The following is a 23,455-nucleotide window of genomic DNA, read 5'->3' as shown; positions in this document are numbered from 1 at the left end:
AAAGAAAGAAAGAAAGAAAGAAAGAAAGAAAGAAAGAAAGAAAGAAAGAAAGAAAAGGACTTTTGAAAATTAGGAAAAGATAGTAAAATCACTTGGGGAGGTATAGCAAAATACGTACATATTCTCTTGGCACTGAAAAATCCTCAAATGACATTATGCTTAATAGAAAACTGTATGTGTGGAAAATTTTGGGAAATGTTTATCTAAGGTCTAATAGAAAAACAGAACTTTCCCTAATGGTGAGAAAGCTCATCATTAGAAACTGTTCATTGTAATAAGCATTCATTTTATTGCTTCCTTACTAAAGCTTGGGAAAACAAACAAAAAGTACAATTTAGTACTATAAGTTTATTTAATAATAATGTTCAAGTCTATCTCTTTCATGTCAGTATTTTTATTAATTCTATCACATCCTGACAATTTTTTAATCAAGCAAGAAAAATTGCACATCATTACAACTTGAAGATCTAGAAAAGACTAGACTATGCATCATCTTTAGATTAATGAATTTTAAATGTGATATATATTCTAATATTTACCTAACTTTACCTAAAAACATAATGTTTTTCAATTTTTAAATGAAGACAATTTAATAAAACTTAGCAACCTCAACTATAAAGCAGGCATAGAGAAAATACAAAAATAACCCTAACAAACTAATAATTTGGTTTCTAAACTAACAAGCGATTAGCAACATCAAATTAGGAGAAAGAATAGAGCTTTTATAAATAAAAGTAATGGCATCATTACTTTCCTAGCACAAAATTAATAATGTTTATAATGAAGACTTTGTATGACACAATAGATTTAAGATATAAAATCACATTGTTTCAAATTGTTTCATTTAAAACATTTCAAATAATTTTTTAACTTAAAGAGGCTGATGTCACCTATCTTCAAAATTTAATTCTGCCCTATTTTCTAATTACATATGATAAAGTACTGTGACATGCTATAAGTTGAACTGTCTCCCCAAAATTCTCATGTGGAATCCCTAACCCCCACTATCTCAGAATATGACTATTTTTGGAGGCAGGGCCTTTAAAGAAGTAATTAAAACAATGTGGCTTTAAGAATGGAATCGAATCCAATTTAACTGGTGTCCTTATAAGAGGAGGAAGTCTAGACACAGAGACCTCGGTACGTTTGTGCACAGAGGGAAGATCACACAAAGCCAAAGCAGCGAGAAGGTGTCCATCTCCAGACCAAGCGAAGAGGCTGAGAACACACCCTTCCCCTGTGTCCTCAGGGGAAACCAGTCCTGTTGGCACCTTGAACTTGGACTTCCAGCTTTCAGACTGTGACCAGTCCCAGCATATATGGCAACACTAGCAAACAAATATACAATATATTCTTTATTTTCAAGGATTTAGAATTTGCAGCATACCCCTGAAAAGACATTTTTCAAAATACCATAAAAATAAAATTTTTGAAAGTTTTATTTTTTCCTTTAAAAGGCGGTACCTCAAAACCACAACCAGTTTCCAAATTAAAAAAAAAAAAGGAAATAACAAGTGATCACAGTTTTGGCAAGGATGTGGAGAAGTTTACATTACTAATGGAGCTCTAAATGTTTTTCTCTGCTGAAAATAGTTTAGCACTTCCTTAGAAAGTTAAACATAGAATAACCATATGAGAGTTTTCAAAATGGGGGACTAGATGAGGTCGCTTTCCTGGCTGCTCCATGGGGTGAAACCAAGAAGGTAGACAGGCAGCTTCTCAGCAAGGTGGATAAATTTTAAAAAGGGTGGAGGAACTTTATTAGAATTAAAAACTGGATATTCAAGGCAGATCAGGGACTCAGGGGATTGGATATAATAAAATAAGGAGAAATCCCCAGCAGCACAGTCACTCCTGTGGCTGGGTCAGAAGCACCAGCCAGAGAAGTCCCTCCACAGCACAGTGGAGTGATAAGGGAATTAAAGGAACTTGCATTTTAGGGAGCACTGAGATCAGGGACACTGTCTGACTAAACTGAGAGGTGCACTGCACAATATCCTAATGTGGGAAGGAGCCACCATCTCTCCAAGTGGCCTGTGGAGCACAAAGGAAGGATCCATTTTGCATAGGGGACTAAGAATTGGGTCCCTTACCATAGGAGTAGATCCCAGGAGTATAGTCTTCCAGCATGGATAGGCAATTACTCGGCCTTGGAGGCGTGCTGATTTAAAATCTCCAGACCAAGTGACATTTAACAAAGGGCCGGGAGCCCACCTTAGCATAAACCCTGCCTCCAAGAATCCCACCTACAGGATTACCTCTCTCCAGCAATCTGGAGGGTAGAGCATCATACTCCAGATGACCCCACCTAAAATGGATGAGAAGCTGAAAAATCTTTTAAACTGCAACAGAAAGAAATTTTTTAACTGTCATTGAGATTTTCTTTCTCTCTCTCTCTTTCTCTCTCTCCCCTCTGTTTAATTGTGACCTTAATGGTTCATAGATATTTATAAATACTCATTTTTTTCCATTTCTAGCATTTTTGAAGCCAGTTATTTTTCATGGATCACTCTGTCAAGGACTAGGATGTTTGATTAGTATATTTTAGTTTTGTTTTATATCTTTTATTTTTAATTTTTTTAAATTTTTACTTTATTTCTCTCTGACCTGTTTTCCTTGATTCTCTTTCACTCTTTTCTTACACTAACAGCCAATTTCCATTGTTGTTGCTTTCAGTCTTCCTTTAATTTTTTACTTCTATCTTCTCTAGTCCTCCCTCCTTCATCACATCCTATATCACTTCTGTTCTCTCCTTGTCCATCATTTAAAATTATAAACGCTTTTGCAAAATTGCTATTTTTATTGTAGGCAATAACTGATCATATAATTTGTTTACTGTCACAATTAATAGTCTAGATGCCATAGCAGCAACTATTTGGTTTAATACTGTATATTGTTTGCTTTGTTTGTTGTTATTATTTGTCTCTCCCTAAACAGTGAGGTACTAGAAACCCTCAGGGACACTATCAGATCCATACTGTCAGATGGGTAGCCACACAAACAACAATAAAAAACAAGGGAACAAATCATCCCCCAAAAACCAAGATATTCTAATAACAGAATCCATCCATACCACAGTATAAAAAATATCATAGAAGAAATTTAGAATGTACATAGTTAAATTGATCTGTGAAGTAAAGGACAATATATGGAGAGAAATAGGAAATACAGGAAGTGAAAGATCACTTCAATAAAGAGTAATTCTGGGGAAAAAACAAGCAGAAATCCTTGAAATTAAAAATTCAATTGAAAGCATCACCAACAGACTAGATTACTTGAAAGACAGAATTTCAGGGAATGAAGACAAAATATATCATCTTGAAAACAAGGTTGACCATGGAGAAATGATGTTAAGAGACTATGAACAGAACTTCCAAGAAATATGAGATAACCCAAAAAGAACAAATTTAAAATTAAGATAAATGAAAGCTCAGAGATACAAACAAAAGGAATGTACAATCTTTTCAATGAAATAATATCAGAAAATTTCCCAAACTAAAGAATGAAATGAAAAATCAAAGCTAGGAGGCTTATAGGACCCCAAATATGCAAAATTACAACAGACCCACACAAAGGCACATCATTATGATAATGCCTAACATACAGAATGAGGATAAAATTTTAAAGGTTTCCAGAGAAAAATGACAGGTAACATTTAAAGGGAAACCAATCTGGACCTCAGATGATCTCTCAACCCAGACCCTTAAAGCTAGGAGGTCTTAGAATAATATATACCAAGCTCTGAAGAAAAATGGATACCTGCCAAGAATACTATGCTCAGCAAAATTAAGCTTAAGAATTGATGATGGGCTGGGGATGTGGCTCAAGTGGTAGCGCGCTCGTCTGGCATGCGCGGGCCACTGGGTTCAATCCTCAGCACTACATTAAAAAAAAAAGAGTAAAATAAAGATGTTGTTTCCACCGAAAAACTAAAAAATAAATATTAAAAAAATTCTCTCTCTTTAAAAAAAAAGAATTGATGATGAAATAAAATATAAACTTTCCATGATAAACAAGTTAAAAGAATTCACAACTAAAAAGCCTGCACTGCAAAACATAATAAGACATTTCATGAAGAAGAAGTGAAAAATAAAAGTGAAAACCTGAACAGGGAGGAACTACATTAAAAGAACAGTGAGTCACTGGAGAAACTAATTCAAATTAAAAACCAGAAATAAATTAAAATGACAGGGAATAAAAATCATATCTCAATAATAACATTGATAGTAAATGTCTTAAATTTATCAATCAAAAGACACAGACTGGCAGATTGGATTAAAAACAAGACCCAACAATATGCTGTCTCCAAGAGACTCACCTCATGGGCAAAGTCATACACAGACTGAAAGTAAAAGGATGAGAAAAACATCATTCACATGGATCTCATAAACAAGTAGGGGTTTCTTTCTTTCTTTTTTTTTAATAGCTTTATTTTATTTACTTATTTTATGTGGTGCTGAGAATCAAATCCAGGGCATCGAACATATTAGGTTAGTGCTCTACCACTGAGCCACAACCCCAGCCCCACAAGTAGGGGTTTCTATCATCATATCAGATATGATGGACTTCAAGCCAAAGTTAATAAGAAGGGACAAAGAAGGACATTTCATGGTGCTTAAGGGAACTATATATCAACCAGACATAACCATCATAAATATTTGTGCCCCAAAGAATGAAGCATCTACATACATCAGAAAAATCCTTCTCAATTTCAAGAAGCAAACAGACGACAACACATTAATACTGGGTGACTTTAACACACCTCTGTCACCACTGGATAGATCCTCCAAACAAAAACTAAATAAAGAAGCGATAGAACTAAAAATTTTATATATATAAATAAATATATATATATATATAAAATTAATTAAGACTTAACAGACATATATAGAATATTTCATCCATCAATGACTAAATACCCAATGACTGAATACACTTTCTTAGCAGCACATGGATCCTTCTCCAAAACAGATCATATCTTAGGCCACAAAGCAACAATTAGCAAATACAAAAAAAAAACAGAGATAATACTTTGCATCCTATCAGATCATAATAAACGAAATTAGAAATCAATGATAAAATTAAAAATAAAATCTACTCTCACACTGGAAACTAAATAATATGCTATTGAATGATTACTGGATAGCAAAAATTATTAGCAACATAATAAAAAATCCTTAGAGGTAAAGGAGAACACCCATACAACATATCAAAATCTCTGGGACACTATGAAGGCAGTGCTAAGAGGAAAGTTCATGGCATTGAGCTCATGCATTAAAAGAATAGAAAGTCAACAAATAAATAACCAAAGCCCTAGAAAAAGGAGAAAGCAACACCAAAACCAGTAGAAAACAGGAAATAATTAAAATCAATAGATAAAATTGAAACAAAAGAAACAATCCAAAAGATTGACCAAAAAAGTTGGTTCTTTGAAAAGAAAAATCAATAAAATTGATAAACCCTTAGCCAAACTAACAAAGAGAGAGAGAAAACTCAACTTATTAAAATTTGTGATGAAAAAGGAAATATTATAACAGACACTACTGAAATACAGATGATAATCAAAACCTATTTTGGAAATTTATACTCTTAATAGAAAATCTTGATGATATCAACAAATTTCTAGAGACGTATGACCTACCCAAACTAAATCAGTAAGACAGATCAACTTTAAGCAACAAAACTGAAGACACCATCAAAAGCCTACCAAGAAAGAAAAGCCCAGAACCAGACAGATTCTCAGCTGAGTTCTACCAGACCTTCAAAGAAGAACACCAATTCTTCTCAAATTATTCCATGAAACAGAAAAGGAAGGAACCCTTCCAAACTCATCCTATGAAGCTAGTATCACCCTGATACCAAAACCAGACTAAGACACATCAAGGAAAGAAAATTTCAGACCAACATCCCTAATGAACATATATGCAAAAATTCTTAATAAAATACTGGCAAATAAAATGCAAAAACATATTTAAAAGATAGTACACCATGATTAAGTGAGGTTCATCCCAGGGATGCAAAGTTCGTTCAATGTACGGAAATCAATAAATATAATTCATCACATCAATAGACTTAAAGACAAGAATCACATGATTGTCTTAAAAGATGCAGAAATAGCATTTAACAAAATACAGCATCAATTCATACTCAAAACACTAGAAACACTAGGGATAACATAAACATATCTCAACATTGTAAAAGCTATATATGCTAAACCCAAGGCCAACATCATTCTAAATGGAGAAAAATTTAAAGCATTCCATTTAAAAACTGGAACAAGACAGGGATGCCCTCTTTTATCACTTCTATTCCTGGAAACTCTAACCAGAGCAATTAGAAAAAAGAAATGAAAGGGATACATATAGGAAAGAAGAATTCAAACTATCCCTATTTGCTGATGACATGACTCTATATTTAGAAGACCCCAAAAACCCCCACCAGAAAACATCTAGAACTCATAAATGAATTCAGCAAATTAGCAGAATATAAAATTAACACTCATAAATCAATTGCATTCCTATATATAGGAATGCAATTGATTTATGAGTGTTATAAGTGATGAGTCAATTGAAAGAGAAATTAGGAAAATGATCCCATTCATAATAGCCTTAAAGAATATAAAATAGTTGGGAATAAATCTTACAAAAGAGGTAAAGACTTATACAATGAAAACTACAGAACACCAAAGACATTAAAGAAGACCTTACAAGATGCAAAGATTCTCCAAACACCGAGACAACCCCACATAAATACAGTATCTCATACTAGACAAGAGGTTCCATAAACACACATTGGAGAAAAGAAAGCCTCTTCAACAAATGGTGCTGGGGAAACTGGAAATCCATTTGTAATAAAATGAAGTTAGAAGGGCTGGGGATATAGCTCAGTTGGTAGAGTGCTTGCCTTGCATGCACAAGGCCCTGGGTTCAATCCCCAGCACCACAAATTTAAAAAAAAAAATGAATAGAGCCTTATCTCTCAACATGCACTAACCTCAACTCAAATTGGATCAAGGGCCTAGGCATTAGACCAGCGACCCTGTGCCTACTACAAGAAAAAGTAGAGGTCTGGGGCTGGGGCTCAGTGGCAGAGCACTTGCCCAGCATGTGTGAGGCACTGGGTTTGATCCCCAGCACCACATTAAAAATAAATAAATAAATTAAATAAAGACATGCTGCCCATCTACAACTATGTTAAAAAAAAAAAAAAAAAGAAAAAGTAGGCCCAAATCTTCATCATGTCTGCTTAGGATCTGAATTCCTCAACAAGGCTCCTAAAGAGCAAGAATTAAAATCAAGAATCAATAAATGGTGGGGCCAGAGTTGTGGCTCAGTGGTAGAGCACTTGCTTAGCATGTGTGAGGCACTGGGTTCAATCCCTGGGCACCACATAAACAAATAAAATAAAACCATTAAAAAAAATCAGGGGCTAGGATTGTGGCTGAGTGGTAGAGTGCTCGCCTTGCACATGTGAGACCCTAGGTTCGATCCTCAGCACCACATAAAAATAAATAAACAAAATAAAGACATTGTGCCCATGTATAACTAAAAAAATTTTTTAAAAAGAATCAATAAATGGTATTATACTAAAAAGTTTCTTCTCAGCAAAGGAAACAATCAATAATGTGAAGACAGAGCCTACAGAGTGGAAGAAAATCTTTAACACATGCATATTAGATACAGCACCAATTTCCAAGATATATAAAGAACTCAGAAAACTTAACACCAAAAAAATAATAATAACCTAATCAATAAATGGGCTAAATAATTGAACAGACCCTTCTCAGAAGAAGATATATAATCAATCAACAAATATTTGAAAAAAATGTTCAACATCTCTAGTAATTAGAGAAATGCAAATCAAAACTACTTTAAGATTTCATCTCACTCCAGTGAGGTGAAATGACAGTTATCAAGATTATGAGCAACAGTAACTGTTGGTGAGGATGTGGGGGAAAAAGCACATCCATACATTGCTGGTGGGACTGCAAATTAGTGCAATCACTTTGGAAAGCAATATGGAGATTCCTTAGAAAACTTGGAATGGAACCAAATGATTGGTCAATCCAACCATTTGACCCAGCTATGCCACTCTTTGGTCTATATCCAAAGGACTTAAAATCAGCAATACTATAGTGAAACACAGCCACATCAATGTTTATAGCAGCTCAATTCACAATAGCTAAGCTGTGGAACCAACCTAGATGCCCTTCAAGAGATGAAGAAACTGGATAAAGAAACTGGTATATACACACAATGGAATATTTTTCAGCATTAAAAGAGAATAAAATCATGGCATTTGATGGTAAATGGATGGAATCAGAAAATATCATACTAAGCAAAGAAAGCCAATCCCAAAAAACCATAGGCCAAATGTTTTCTCAGATAAATGGATGCTGATCCATAATGGGGCGGGGAGAGCCTAGAAAGAATGGAGGAACTTTAGGTTAGGCAAAGGGTGGGTGGGGAAGGATTGGGGGTAAGAAAGATGAGAGAATAATATAGATATCAGTACCTTAGGTACATGTATAATTGTAGAAATCTACATTGTATACAACCTGAGAAATAAAAAAAGTTGTGCTCTATTTGTATACAATGAATCGAAATACATTCTGCTGTCATGTGTAACTAATTAGAACAAATTTAAAAAATAGCCCTTCCCCCCTCAAAAAAAAACTACACTGAGATTTTATTTCATTCCCATCAGAATGGCAACTATCAAGAATACAAGTAACAATAAATGTTGGCAAGGATGTAGTGAAAAGGGTACTCTCATACATTGTTGGTGGGGCTGCAAATTGGTGCAATCACTCTGGAAAGCAGTATGGAGATTCCTCAGAAAACTTGGAATAGAACCACCATTTGACTCAGTTATCCCACTCCTCAGCATACACCCAAAAGACTAAAAACCATCATACTATAGCCACATCAATATTCACAGCAGCTCAATTCACAATAGCTAAACTATGGAACCAACCTAGGTGCCTTTCAATAGATAAATGCATTAAAAAAATGTGATACATTCACACAATGGAATATTAGTCAGCCATAAAGAAAAATAAAATTATGGCATTTGCTAGTAAATGGGTGGAACTAGAACTGCTAAGTGAAATAAGCCAATCTCAAAAAACCAAAAGCTGAATGTTCTTTCTGATATGTGGATGCTGACTCACAAAAGGCTGGTGAGGGTGGGCAGTGGAGGTTCACTGGATTGAACTTGGGGAATAGGGGGAGGGGAAGAAGAGGGGGGTTGGGAATGGAAAAGACAGTAGAATGAATTGAACCTAACTTTCCTGCATTCCTATAAGAATAAACAACCAATGTAACTTCCCCCAATAATGGAAAGTTATACTTCACATATGTATGATATGTCAAAATACATTCTATTGTCATGTGTAACTAAAAAAAAGAATAAGAAATAAAAGAATAACCATATGATCCAGCAATTACACTCCTATGTATAGGTACACACCCCAATGAACTGAAAGTCTGAAGGGAATTTCTACCTACATGTTCAAAAGCAGCAATGACTCACAATAGCCAAAAGATGAAAACAATTATCCATTGATGGATGAATGGATAAACCAAATGTTATATTATATACTCACAATATTATTTGCCTTTAAAAAGAATGAAATTTTGATACATGCTAAAACATGGATGGACCTTGAAAATATGCTAAGTGAATAAAGCCAGACAGAAATCGTTAAATACTGTAAGATTTCATATATATATATATATATATATATATATATATATATATATATATATATAGAGAGAGAGAGAGAGAGAGAGAGAGAGAGAGAGAGATGGATTTACCTGATATATATATATCAGGTAAATCCATACAGTTAAAATAGTAGTTATCAGGGCTGGAAGCAAGGGGGAATTGGTTAATGGGTATAGAATTTCCACTTAGGATGATCAAAAAGTTCTGCAGATGGATAGTGGTGATGATTATTAAACAACATTGTGAATTATACTGAACACTACTAAATTTTACACTTAAATGATTAAAATTGCATATTTTAGGTCATCTATGTTTTATCACAAAAAAAGGCAATACCTGAGAAAATGGAATGTCATAATCCCTGTAGAAACCAGTTCTTTTTTTGTGAGAACTTTCTGTATGTTCCACATCTGAATCAAGACTGTAGTCTGAACTATCATCACTAGATGGGGAATTATGCTAAAGGGAAGGAAAAAAATGTGTTACACTTGCAAAAAGAAGAAAATTTAATAATTAACATATAAGCTTTAGCTAGATGTGCCAACAAGTAGGTCATAGTGTTCTGGTAGACTCTTAAGTATAACTGAAAAGTCTTTTCCACAGGCCACCAGCACCCCAACTCCTCTGAGATTTTCTGGGGAAAGTATTTCTTCTTCTGTTTATAAAAGTATTTTTTTTTCATCATCCCTTTGGCCCAAGGACTTCAAACAGAAGTCATTTGGGCTCTAAAATTATCTTATACTTAAGTTAATCTTAAAGGAAGTAAAACCAGTTCCTCATAACCAAAAGGGGTCACAGAACACAAGTAGGAAATGCATTAACTTATTTCTATGTAAAATGCCTTTACAGTTCTTATTCTATTGTGTGAGTACACTAAAATGAAGATATCAAAACACTGCAAATCACTTATATGAAATAAACCTAGCCCATAAAATTAACCAAAAGTGAAATGAAAGCAACAATTGATTATGATGGAAAAACAGTTTTCAAGTCTGAATGCAATTTCCAAAAAAGTCACCAAATCTCTTATATCTGGTCAAAATACTTACCTTTGCAAGTTGAGTACCCTCTTTAAAAGTTCTCAAAGTTTACAGCATGCAGACACTAAGCATGTATGTCCTCATTCCTGAATTCTCAGCATGTGGGTATAGTACAAAAGCAATGAAATTCTTTGTAAGTAAATTAATCTCTGATGCTCTTACAGAGGAAGAATCTGTTTTGCTCCATTCCATTCTTAAATATTCTTTTAGAGAAAACAATCTACTTTCTTCACTCACTTTAGTTTTCTCTTTGTTGACTTGATAGGTGATATGGTATACTTTTTTGAGAATTTTTGTGTTTCCTTTTATACCTCCTTTTGGTGAGAGTGCTGGGAATCCAACCTAGGGCTTGGCACATGCTAAGCTCAAGTTCTGCAATTGAGCTGCTATATGCCTAGTCCCTATCCCTCCTTTTTTGTGGTGAGAATATTGTTTTAGTTATTCGTTTAAGTATTTGAAACTACTGCTTTAACTTTTGTGATTTTACCTATAAAACACAGGTGAATTATTTCTTTCTATATATTTAGTTGGTAAGTACTAAAGTTTAAGGTCTAAATTACTATGTTAAAAAAAATTACTATGTTTTCTACAGAACTCTTTTTTTTTTTTTTTTTTTTTTTTTTTTGGTACTGGGGATTGAATTCAGGGGCACTCCACCACTGAGCCACATCTCCAGCCCTATTTTATATTTTATTTAGAGACAGGGTTTCACTGAGTTGCTTAGCCCCTTGCTGTTGCTGAGGTGGGTTTTGAACTCAAGATCCTCCTATCTCATCCTCCTGAGCCACTGAGATTACAGGTGTGTGCCACCACATCTGGCTCTACAGAACTCTTAACATCATGTCACCTCATGATGAGTAAGGAGGGCAAATGACATACAATTCAAGGACTAACATGCAAGCCACACAATGACTCCGAAAGTATTCAAATAGTAACAGAAAGAATTTAAGAACTTAAATGACTTCCTCTAAACAGACCACCCTTTTCACACTTTTTTGCTTTGGTATTTTCTGTGCCTCTTTGGACAATCTTACCTGTCTTTGAAGATTTACCACAAACTTCCATCTAACAAAATATACTTACTGAAGGAAGTATAGCACACAGCAATTGATGAAAATATTTTGGAAAATTTTATAATACTGTAACAAAATTTTTGCCTTATAATATTAAGTAAAATGCAAATATAAAATAAACCATATTATTTCCAATATCAAGGAAACAGAAAAATAACTGGAAAGAAATATACTAAAATGTTAATTAACACTAGTTACTCTAGTAAGTCATTATTTAATTTTTAAATAATTACCTTCATCTTACTTTGTAACACAATATAGTATACTATATTAATAGTATGATTAATAGTCAGCTGGATACCTGTAATCACAGCAACTGAGGAAGCTGAGGCAGGAGGATAGTAAGTTTGAGGCCAGTTTCACTAACTTAGCAAGACCCTGTCTCAAAATAAAAGAAAATAAAAAGAGTTGGGGGTGTGGCTCAGTGATAAAGGTACTCTGGGTTAAATTCCTAGTATACCCCCCCAAAAATAGGAATAAAAGATAAAAGAAAATGTATTCTGTACTAAATTCAAACAAACTGAAAAAAAATGTCTCCTGGACTGTCTGCCTTACAACTCTCAGACATCCAGTCCACCCTGCATGATTAACTTTCCCAAAATGGCCATTGTGTAACATGCCTTCTCATCTGAAGTGCTTCCCTCAGACTAGCACATCAATACCAGGCAACTCGCTGTTTGTTTTCCAAGATCTCAAAATTTATCTACCTCCTTAAGTTCTTCCTCCTTTACAATTAGAACATGTCTCAATCTAGCTCTTCTCCTCGAGGGCTCCTTCATATAAAAAATGCTCCTGCAAAATCTGGTCTGGCTAGTCCTTCCTCATCACTGGAAGTATTTTCTCCTTTCTCTTCCTTTGAAATCTCATTTTTTAACATAAACTCCAATTCTTATTACTGTCTTCCTTTTCTTATTGTAGTGCGTGCTCGTGTGCAGGCGCACGTTCTGAACCAAACGATTAGCACAATGCCAGATGTCTTCCCTATATCTCTATGCCATGGGAGTTAGCACATTATACACTGTTTGATTTGTTTTTTGTGATAACAGGCATTGAACACAAGGGTGCTCTACCACTGAGCTATATCTCTAGCCCTTTATATTTTTTTTTCACTTTAGGGTCTAAATTGTCAAGGCTCAAACTTACCATCCTCTTGCCTCAGCCTCCCAAATTACTGGCATTATTTTGTGTGCACCACCATATCTGGCTGATAATTGTTTTATGTTTATGATCTATCCCCCTAATCTCACCAAATACAATCAAGTCAGAATTATGCATTTTCCTTCTTCTTTCATCAAAGTTTTTACCATAACATTAGCCAACAATTTTTTATGTATTACCTGACTAGTTCAGACTAGTTGAAAAGTTAAAGACAAATAAACAAACAAATCTTATAGGGAGGAAGTTTATTAAGTTGACCAAAGATTGAAAACCAGCTGCATCTTGAGGGTGTTGAAGCAGTTTTTGGCAAGACCCTATGGCAAGAGACTATAGGATCTTTGAAAGTTTGGGGAAAAAATCCTTTCTTGAAAATATTTGGCCCTTATATTTCTTAGTAGGAGAGATTATGAACTAAATTCTTCAAAAAAATCCATTAGACTTTTTGACTCTCTGAAACCAACTTTGTAAGGTATATTTTTCTAGAAAATTATCCATTTCATCTTGGTTTATTTTCGCAAAATTATACAAATAAATTTCTTATAGTTTTAATTTCCTCTTTTTATCTAACTTTATTTTTATCTAATTTTTCTTTTCCTTTTTTTCTTGACCAGTTTGGCCAATGACATATGTTTTGTCTTTTTTTAAGACCTATTATTTTTTCATTCTAACTCATAAAGTTCTGTTTGTAACTTTAGTACTTTCTTTTTGTTTTATTTTCCCTTTATTGTTTTTCACCTTGGGAACTTAGCTGATCTTTTTGTTTTTTCATTTTTATTGCTATGAACACTTAATGCTATAATTTTTTTTAGAGAGAGAGAGAGAGAGAATTTTAATATTTATTTTTTAAAATTTTCGGCGAACACAACATCTTTGTATGTGGTGCTGAGAATCAAACCCGGGCCGCATGCATGCCAGGCGAGCGCGCTACCACTTGAGCCACATCCCCAGCCCAATGCTATAATTTTTATTCTGATAATTATAGTTAATAACTATAAGATGACAACAAGTTTATACTGATTACTACATACTCTTCAATTTTTCCGTTCTTTAGGAATGAATAAACAGATGGACAATGCCAGTGCTGCTAATTACAGTCATAATGTTCTAATACACTAAATTCTGCCCCTTTTATAGTCATCTTTTATTCTTGGTTTCACAGATAAATATTTGTGTGCATGTAGTAGGCTGATCCTACCTCTCCCCTAGTGATTTGATTATCTGAATTTGTTTTCTAGCAGATTCGCATGGCAACAATATTTCCTGAGTTCTTGCACATACACTGTCTGAGAACTGTACATTTGAAGGTCAGTATTCTAACTGGATATAAAATCCCCAGCTTGCATTTTATTTCCTTATTTAAATTTGTCAATCCAACAGAAGATAAATGGATTGACAAATTTTTAAAAACGTTTATATATAGATTCTTATTTTCTTTCTTGAATAAGGGCCTTGGGGTTTTGTGTTATTGTTGTTGTTAATGTTGTTTTCTTGTTGTTGTTGTTGTTTTGCTTGAATGGCCAAAGAATTCTTTTTTCCAATTCTATTTTTTTGTTTAATCATAGTTCATATTATTTTCCTAATTTGTTAACATTCTGAAATATTGGATTAAATGGTTTGGTATGCTTGTCGGCATTCTTTCTTTTCCAAAGGAACATTATTCTCTCATTTTTCTTGTAATAATTTCTCTGGAATATGACCAGAGTCCTGTCTTGATTCTCATGTAAAAGAATGCATGGGATGAGCCAAGAAAGATTCCCTAGAGTCAAGCCTTTGGGGCTGCCTCTTCTGTTGTCAATGCAAAGTATTAAGAACACAATCAAATGTCCTCTGAGACATGCTTCTTCCATCTCCTTCCCCATCATTTCCTTCTTTGGCCCTGGTGTGTTTGTGACTCAATTTAGATTCTACTCTCAACAGTTACCTTCTCAGTGTGAGACTCTGTCCTAGGAAAGGGATTTGGTTGATTAGTATGAGGAATTAATTAGGCACACTTCAGCACCATCCAATTTTCTGTCGTCACCTGATATTCAAGTGTGAACTAGAATCACAAAGCCTTGAATGTTTTTCTGTTGCTGCTCTCATACAGACCCATGAGATTCCAGTGTTGAGCAGGGACCCCTCTACTTGAGATGGCAGTTTGTTTTCTGGGAGTTCCTTGACCTTCTCTCTGCTCTGTTTCACACAGTTGCTGACTCTATACTGGTCTTATTGCTGTCTGTATGGTTTGGCTATTTGTATTTTTGAGGTTTGTGGGGATAACTTGTTATTTCATTTTGCCAATGAGTTTTTAGTTTTGTTTTACTAATTGCAATGGGGGAAATTCAGGGAGTTTTTAAAACTACTCCACCACTGCTTCCAGGATAGGATCCCTTCTTCCCAGTCTAAACTCACATTATTTTCCATCAAGCAAGTTATTGTTTTCTTGATAGCACTTGTTTTTCATTTATTTATCACCTCTCTCCTTACATTTCCATTTTTCTTTAAAAGCAAACAGTTTGGGGCTGGGGATGTGGCTCAAGTGGTAGCGCGCTCGCCTGGCATGCGTGCGGCCCGGGTTCGATCCTCAGCACCACATACAAACTAAGATGTTGTGTCTGCCGAGAACTAAAATAAATAAATAAATAAATATTTAAAAAAAAAAAAAAAAAAAAGCAAACAGTTTGAATCACCACTCTAACCCTGGCATATAACAGGCTTCCACAGTAAGCACGGAATAATACATATGGATAATCCACATGAACGAATGAATGAACAGACAGACAATGCCAGTGCTGCTAATCCACATCTGTAGAGCATAACATTTTATTTTCTTAACCTTCTAATATCCTTGCTTACAATCACTCATCTAGAAGAGATTATATTTTAATCTGAATTAAGCGGGGGTTAGATTTACCTTTTTTTTCTTTTAATTTAACCTTTATTTATTTTTTTAATGTGGTACTTAGGATTAAACCCAGGGCCTCACATGTGCTAGGCAAGTGCTCTACCACTGGCCACAACCCGAGCACTACCTTGATTATTTTTTGAATCTTTAAAATAATTCATAAAATATTTATGCTTAGAAAATGTGTTACTCAATTAAATAAAAACATATAATCCATATATTTTACAAAGAAAATAGACAATGGATTATATTTTCTAATTTTCAGTATTTTATATTTCATTAAAAATTGTCAAAAGAACAGTGCATACAACTAACCTTATGTTTCTCACGTTTTCTCCTTTTGGATTTCTTCTTCTCTCTTTCTTTCTTGTGTTTTTTTCTTGATTTTCTGTAGGCTTTCTCATTTTTCTGTTTTTCATCCTCTTTTGCTTCATGCTCTTGTGTTTCTTCAAATCCTGCATCATCTATTTCACCATCTTCTAATTCATCATCTTCTCTATACAAGACAATGAAAATTTAATTTTCAAATGTCAGTTCTAAAATAAATCTTATAGAAATATTTTCAAAAGAAAAAAAAGCATGTGTCAAGAATTTAAGATATATTCATTTTGAAAATGGACTGAAAATCATGTTCCATCAAGGGCCTGAGAGTAAATATTTTTATATTTGCAAGCCACATATTTTCTGTTGCAAATTCACTCTTTTTTTTTTTTTTTTTGGTGCTGGATTGAACCCAGGGCCTTGTGCATGAGAGGGAAGTAACTCTACCAACTGAGCTATATACCCAGCCCTCATCTTCTTCTTTAAACAACAACAACAAAAAAAACAACTTGAAAAATGTAAGAACCATTCCCAATAGCCAAAGTCTGCCAAACTCTAATTTAGATTAAGATCACTGACTCTCCCCAAAATAATGAATGAACGATGAATACAGTATTATCCCAAAGTATTACAATAGTTACCATACAATACCTTCAAGAGGCAAAAAAAAAAAAAGCTAAACTAAAATACTTGAGGAAACACTCTAAATATAAGAAAGCATTTTTAACTTAGTGATCCATATGCAGCAGAATAGCTTTAAAGTAAATTAAATCGATATTTTAAAATAAACTCAATCGATATTTCTTAACAAAGTAAACTTCAATAAGCAAGCAAATTTAATACATAATAAGTAATAAAACCAAGCCACTAAAGAAGAATTATTAATTCCTCTTTTGAATTATCTTGAAGATTTAAAAAATAATCCAGAAATCTTAATGCATATTAAAAGAGACAATAAATCTGTAAAAAATATTCACAGTAAAATTATACATTTAATTCCACTTTTCAAATACTAGTATCTTTGCTATTTTGGAAGTTGAATGTTAGAAACTGACTTTTCATGTTGATTATGAAATTTTTAAGTTAATAGAAGCCAAAATGTTCATTATTTTAAATGCAAATAAACCAACTGATATAATTGGAAGATGAATGCATAAAACAATTTTAACACTACTCATGCTTCCATACACTACAGTTTGAAAAGCTACAAACTACAAATAGTACATGCTGGTCTTTGTATAACTGGAAGCAAATGAGAAACACCCAAACTATGGTGTGTACATTTTAAAGATAATTTAAAATTACTTGAAACATGTACTTTCTAAAATGCAAAATTGGTCATGTCACTCTTCAGCTAAAAATCTTCAATAATATCTCAAATTTGGGAATAGAATAAGTAGACTCAATAAGACAGATCAAGAGCTGAAAACTGTGGGGTCTGTCTATGAGGATTCATTCTACTATTCTTTATCTGTTTAAGTTTTGTATAATAAAAAGAATCTTCACTGGTTCCCTTCTGGAATGAGGATATTGAATCTCCTTTTTATAACTGAGTTTCTGCTTATCCAGTTACTTTCCATTTCTCAAGTCCCCAAGCCTTAAACTTTGTCTAAAAACTCACTACCCTGCTCATCTCAGTATCCACCCATATCTGGTCACCTGGCTAATACTAACAGACTACTTAGGACCCAGTTTAGAGTTTAGATGTTATTTCCTCTAAGATACCACCTTATCACCCAGGTTTAGGTGAAATACTCCATTCTAAGCACCTCCTAATAACCCTCCATTTCTCTTATCCCTGCACTCTGCACATTATGTTCAAATGCCTTGTTTATTGGTTGGTGAATGTGGGGTACATATGCAGCCCTAGCATCTAGCATGGTACCCCTTCTGTTTACTGAATGACTGAATGTATAATATCCATTACTTTTGCATCTAGAACAAGTACATAATACCACCCTTAAGTAAATATTATTGTCAATTTTTCCCAGTTTCTATTAAAAAATCAAGATGGACTTGAAAATTTCTTGTGAAGCAGGCTTTGCATTCTGTTTAATAAAAATGTTCTGAACTTTTATAAAACTCTAAAACTTTATGGCCCAAGAAAATCAGTGCATATAATCACCAAAAGACAATTATAAGAATGGTTTCAGCAGCTTTACTAATAATAGCAAATAATTTTAAACAACCCAAATCTCCATCAGCAGGTGAATAAATATATAAATTGTGCTTTATTTATATAATAAAATAATATGGGTAAAAAATTAACTACACCAAATAATATGGATGATTCTCATAGAAATAATGGGTGAAAAAGGCCAGACATAAGACTTTACTAAGTCCATCTGTATGTACTTCAAGAACAGACAAAACTCATCGCAGTAATAGAAGCCAGAGTAACAACTGCCTCTTGGGGATATATAGCTGGCCAGAAAAAAAAAACAAACAAAAGAAAAAAGAAAGCAGTACTGATTTCTGGGGTGTTGAAATATTTTGTACATTGATCTATGTTGTGATTACCACATGTATAAGTATGTATAATTTGTGAATATTAATACAGTAGTACATTTAAAAATCATTCACTTTGCTATGTTATACCACAATAAAAATTTAAATATAAATGACAAAAAATATCTATGGGTGTTGATCATTTCTTTTACTACCTCTATCTTCCAACTTAAGCTCCTTAAAGTATTAAAAAAAAAAACCTTACACCTAGAAATCAGAAATTCATATTTAGCATTTTGACTAGAGCTATTTAAAAACATCAAGTACTCAGGCTGAAATGCTACATGCAAATTTATGACCTACTTTACATCAATGTGAAATATGAGCTTTTCATATTTTTTACTAGGATAAAACACTACAAGTTTTAAACTTTTTTCTATCTTCTCCCATAGCCTATTTATCATTTTAACATTCATACAAGAACAGATATAAACATGAATTTCTGTTTCAATACAAAAATTAGATAGAAAGATGAAATAAAGAACAATGATTCACATGTCTATGAACTGCTTCTACATGCTTTAAAAAGTAAGTTTGGAGCACATATGAAAGTATGCGTAACATAACGGAAAGAGAAGACTTAATGGAAGGAAAGTTGGATTCTAATTCCAGCCATCATCAAAATAAAATAAAGCTTTCTTTATTGAGCAACTAGTAATTTGTCAGATACCAACCTGTGATCTTGAGATAAAACAAGAGAATAAGAGAATCAAGAAATGCTTAGCATTCTCTAGATTTTGAATGACCTCAACACTATTTTGTTTACTAAATCCAGATAGTTTTTCAAACTTAATAAATCAAAAAGAGAAGTTCCCAGGTCAAATATATATATGGAACTTCTTATTAACATGGAAATAAGAGTGATTTTAGAACTGGGGTTTGTGGCTCAGAGGTAGAGTGCTTGCCTAGCATGGGTGAGGCACTGGGTTCGATCCTCAGCACCACATAAAGTAAAATAAAGACACTGTGTACACCTATAACTAAAAAAAATATTTAAAATTTAAAAAAAATAATTTTAAAATTTTAAAAAGAGTGATTATATTCTTTTCAGGAAAGTGGCATATTCATGTTCATGTACCAGACACTGGTAAATAACTATCCAGTTAGTACACAAAATTGCCTTTCAAAGAGTTTATCTCTAAGTCAAATCCACAGAGACAGAAAGTAGATTAGAGGTTGCCAGGTAGACTAGAGAGAAGAATGGGAATTGATTATCAACAGATCTGGGTTTCTCTGTGGAACTGATGAAAATGTTCTAAAATTAGATAGTGGTAATGATTGCATAACCCCAGATATACTGGAAACCAATGGATTACATAGTTTAAAGGGTGAATTGTATCTCAATGAATTTTAAAAAATATTTTTTCTCTAGACTTATATTCTAGATGGAAGACATTAGAGAAAATCATAATATGCAACGGTATAAGTAAAATACTCTGAAATTGGTCAGTATCCTCACCATTCATATGTTCTTATTCTGAAGGTAATTACTCACTAAAGCCTTATAAATTGATATGTCTCAACAGGGGTATTCTAGTTTTCACTGTTCTGGGTATTGCTGGCTATTGAGATAAATTAACCTGAACCATTTAGTCTTATATTTCTGCCTTTTCTTTACGATTGCCTAAAGGCTCCTTTTACAAGCTGTGTCTTCTGGAAGAAATGCAAAAGCCTCAATAAGAGACTACACACACTCCTGATGGATGCCATTACAAGACATTACTTACAAATATGAACTTCCTGAGACAGGCTGACATATCACCACAATATCCACAATTTGTGCCTGTGTCAGGATTTCTCCAGAAGCAGACAACATAATACAACAAAGTGCTTATCCTAAAAACAGAAAAACATGGCTTTCCAGATGCTTGAAACCACTACTTGGGACACTTTTCTTCCATGCTTTTGTACTGATTTATGCTGTCATTTCTCTCTCACCATGGTGATAAGGTAGAAAATGGCTTTATGCTAGTGCCTTGCAGCACTGTATGAGCTCCACAGAGGTCACACAGGTCAGGCTCAGCACAGGCTGGCTTAAACCTGGGCAGACTGCCTCTGACCTCCAGATATGGCATGATTCTACTACCAGGCTGTACCTCACCCACCTCCCTATTTTGTAGGAGGCTGCTGGGAGGCAGTTTCTCATCCACACTCCTGGCTTCCAGTGAGGTCTGAGATTTACCACAGCTGCAGGCTAAGTGTTTAGCTTTAGTATGGAAACAGGCTAAGAAAAGTGTTTAGCTTTAGTATTGAAACAGCTCCTCAACAACAGAGTGCCCACCACACATGCTGCTGATCATCTGACTCCTTCAAGTTTGGTGTTGTCTTGTGGGAAAAGAGACGTGGGCAGCTGACACTATGCAGGCTGTGCCTCTATTGTCCATGTAACAAGTGTCTGAATCCTACTGGTTCAACCAGTCAACATGCTTGACGGATAACTAGCTCAGCTAAGACTTTTCCCCTGCCTACTCTGTCTTCTCTCAACATATGCAGTTTATGAAAAGGCGGCAGAATACAACAGACACTAATATGGCAGTATGTAAAAACGTGGATGTATAACCGATGTGATTCTGCAATCTGTATATGGGGTAAAAATGGGAGTTCATAACCCACTTGAATCAAATGTATGAATTATGATATGTCAAGAGCTATGTAATGGGGCTGGGGATGTGGCTCAAGCGGTAGCGCGCTCGCCTGGCATGCGTGCGGCCCGGGTTCGATCCTCAGCACCACATACCAACAAAGATGTTGTGTCCGCCGAGAACTAAAAAAAATAAATATTAAAAATTCTCTCTCTCGCTCTCTCTCCTCTCTCACTCTCTCTTAAAAAAAAAAAGAGCTATGTAATGTTTTGAACAACTAATAATAATAAAAAAAAATGAATGGTCCTTGTAAATCCTAAACTCCCTCCCTAGCCTACATCTCCAAACTACATATTTTCCTTCAAGGAAACATTATCTGGCTATAGTGAGGCCATGACAACAACTTAACATGAATTTTTGAGATTTTATGTTTATCCCCAAACTGGACCTTGGATATTTACATCCTAGATGGCTTATCTTACTTAATTCAGTTATCCTTTATAGCTTCAGAAATAGCTTCTCTTTACAAATTACCACAGGAACAATCTGAGGAGCATCTACAACTTTATCTTTTATCCACTATATTCTTATACCCTCTGAAATATATTTATAGCTAGCAGAAATTTTACCTTTTTGACTATCTACAGTTAATATACTTTTTACTTGATTGGTTTTACTCTTCAAGCCAATCTCAGAATCTGTCAAAGCCTCACATCTCAACTCAAATATAGATTCCTTCAGGAATGAGACTTAATACAAAAATATGAGCAACATTATTCATACATACATACATACATACACACAGCATACTGTTTTTCAGTCCTAGGAATCAAACTCAAGGCATTCTACCACTGAAATACATCCCCAGCTCTTTGTTTTTATTTATCTATATTTGGTACTAGGGATTGAACTCAGAGGCACTTAACCAATGAGACACATCCACAGCCCTTTTTTATTTTTCATTTTGAGACAGGGTGTAACCCTCCATAGTCCTATAACAACCTTTGCAAAATTCACTTAATTTTATGTAAGGTATCTCTACCCTAGAGATAACTGAGAATTCTTTCTTCCTTTTTGTTGTTTTGTTTTGTTTTATACTGGGGATTGAATCCAGGGGTGCTTAATCACTGAGCCACATCCCCAGCTCTCTGCCTTTTTATATATTTTATTTATTTATTTATTTATTTTGGTGCCAGGGATTGTATTTTATTAGAGACAGGGTCTCACTGAGTTGCTTAGCGTCTCACCATTGCTGAAGCTGGCTTCAAACTCCAGATTCTCCTGTCTCGGCCTCCTGAGCTGCTGGGATTATAAGCACATGCCACTGCACTTGGCTTTTATATTTTATTTTGAGACAGGGTCTCACCAAATTGCTCAGGACCTCACTAAGTTGCTGAGGCTGGTTTTCAAATTGCTGTTCTATTGCCTCAGCCTCTCCTGGGATTATAGGCTTGTGCCACCATGCCCAGTGAGAATTCTTACTTCTGTTACAAGTAATAACTCCTTTGTTTTTTAAACTATATGTGGCCTTCCTAATCTTTATTTCTTATATCAGTAACATATTTATTTACTCATATTTGTTTCATCAAAACCTAACTTGCACAATAACTTGTTACATAACTCTCTGTACCAACATAATAGAGCAGTTTATGTATTCCTTCTCAAGGCTTTCAGGAGAACATGCTTCCCTAGGAGTGTCTCAAAGGATACTGACCCTAGATTGAGGTCATATAACTTGAAAATTTATCAAGCCAGATGCATGGCACATGCCTGTAATCCCAGTGATTCAGGAGGATAAGACAGGAGGACCAAAAGTTTGAGGCCAGCCTCAGCAATGTAGCAAGATCCAAGCAAACTTATTATATATTTTATATATACATATATATTATATGCATATAAGTATATATAAAGGGGGATCTTGCTGAGTAGCTGGGATCTTGCTACATTTATTTTGCAAATGAAGGAAAATAAAGGGGCTCTGATATCCAGTCAGGCTAAGTGCAAGGCCTTCAGTTAGATACTGCACAGCAGTGAACACACAACTTCCTTGTTCTGTATCTACAGGATGAAGGGTTTCCAGCATGTGTGTCCCAAGGTGTGCCTGATACTCATATCCTAGTTCAGATCTCTTGAAGCAATGCCTGTGCTTTCACAACATGA

General features: G+C 34.4%; 1 protein-coding gene across 2 annotated transcripts in view; it reads right to left on the bottom strand.

Moving 5' to 3' along the window:
- The window catches only part of Zc3h6 (zinc finger CCCH-type containing 6), a 59,519-nt gene that overhangs the window by 21,192 nt on the left and 14,872 nt on the right, over positions 1–23,455 (bottom strand). Inside the window, exons 2-3 of one of the 2 annotated variants that reach the window (XM_026379970.2) lie at positions 16,200–16,380; positions 10,066–10,188 (exon numbers count right to left, since the gene is read on the bottom strand). In XM_026379970.2, coding sequence (XP_026235755.2) covers positions 10,066–10,188; positions 16,200–16,380 — 304 coding nt within the window. The remainder of the gene's footprint in view (positions 1–10,065; positions 10,189–16,199; positions 16,381–23,455) is intronic. The other variant, XM_077791941.1, reaches the window with a different exon arrangement.

This window comes from Urocitellus parryii, chromosome 12 (genome assembly GCF_045843805.1).
Source record: "Urocitellus parryii isolate mUroPar1 chromosome 12, mUroPar1.hap1, whole genome shotgun sequence".
Lineage (NCBI taxonomy): Eukaryota > Metazoa > Chordata > Mammalia > Rodentia > Sciuridae > Urocitellus > Urocitellus parryii.
Note: the sequence above shows the minus strand (reverse complement) of the source record. Positions and strands in the feature narration are given on the sequence as shown.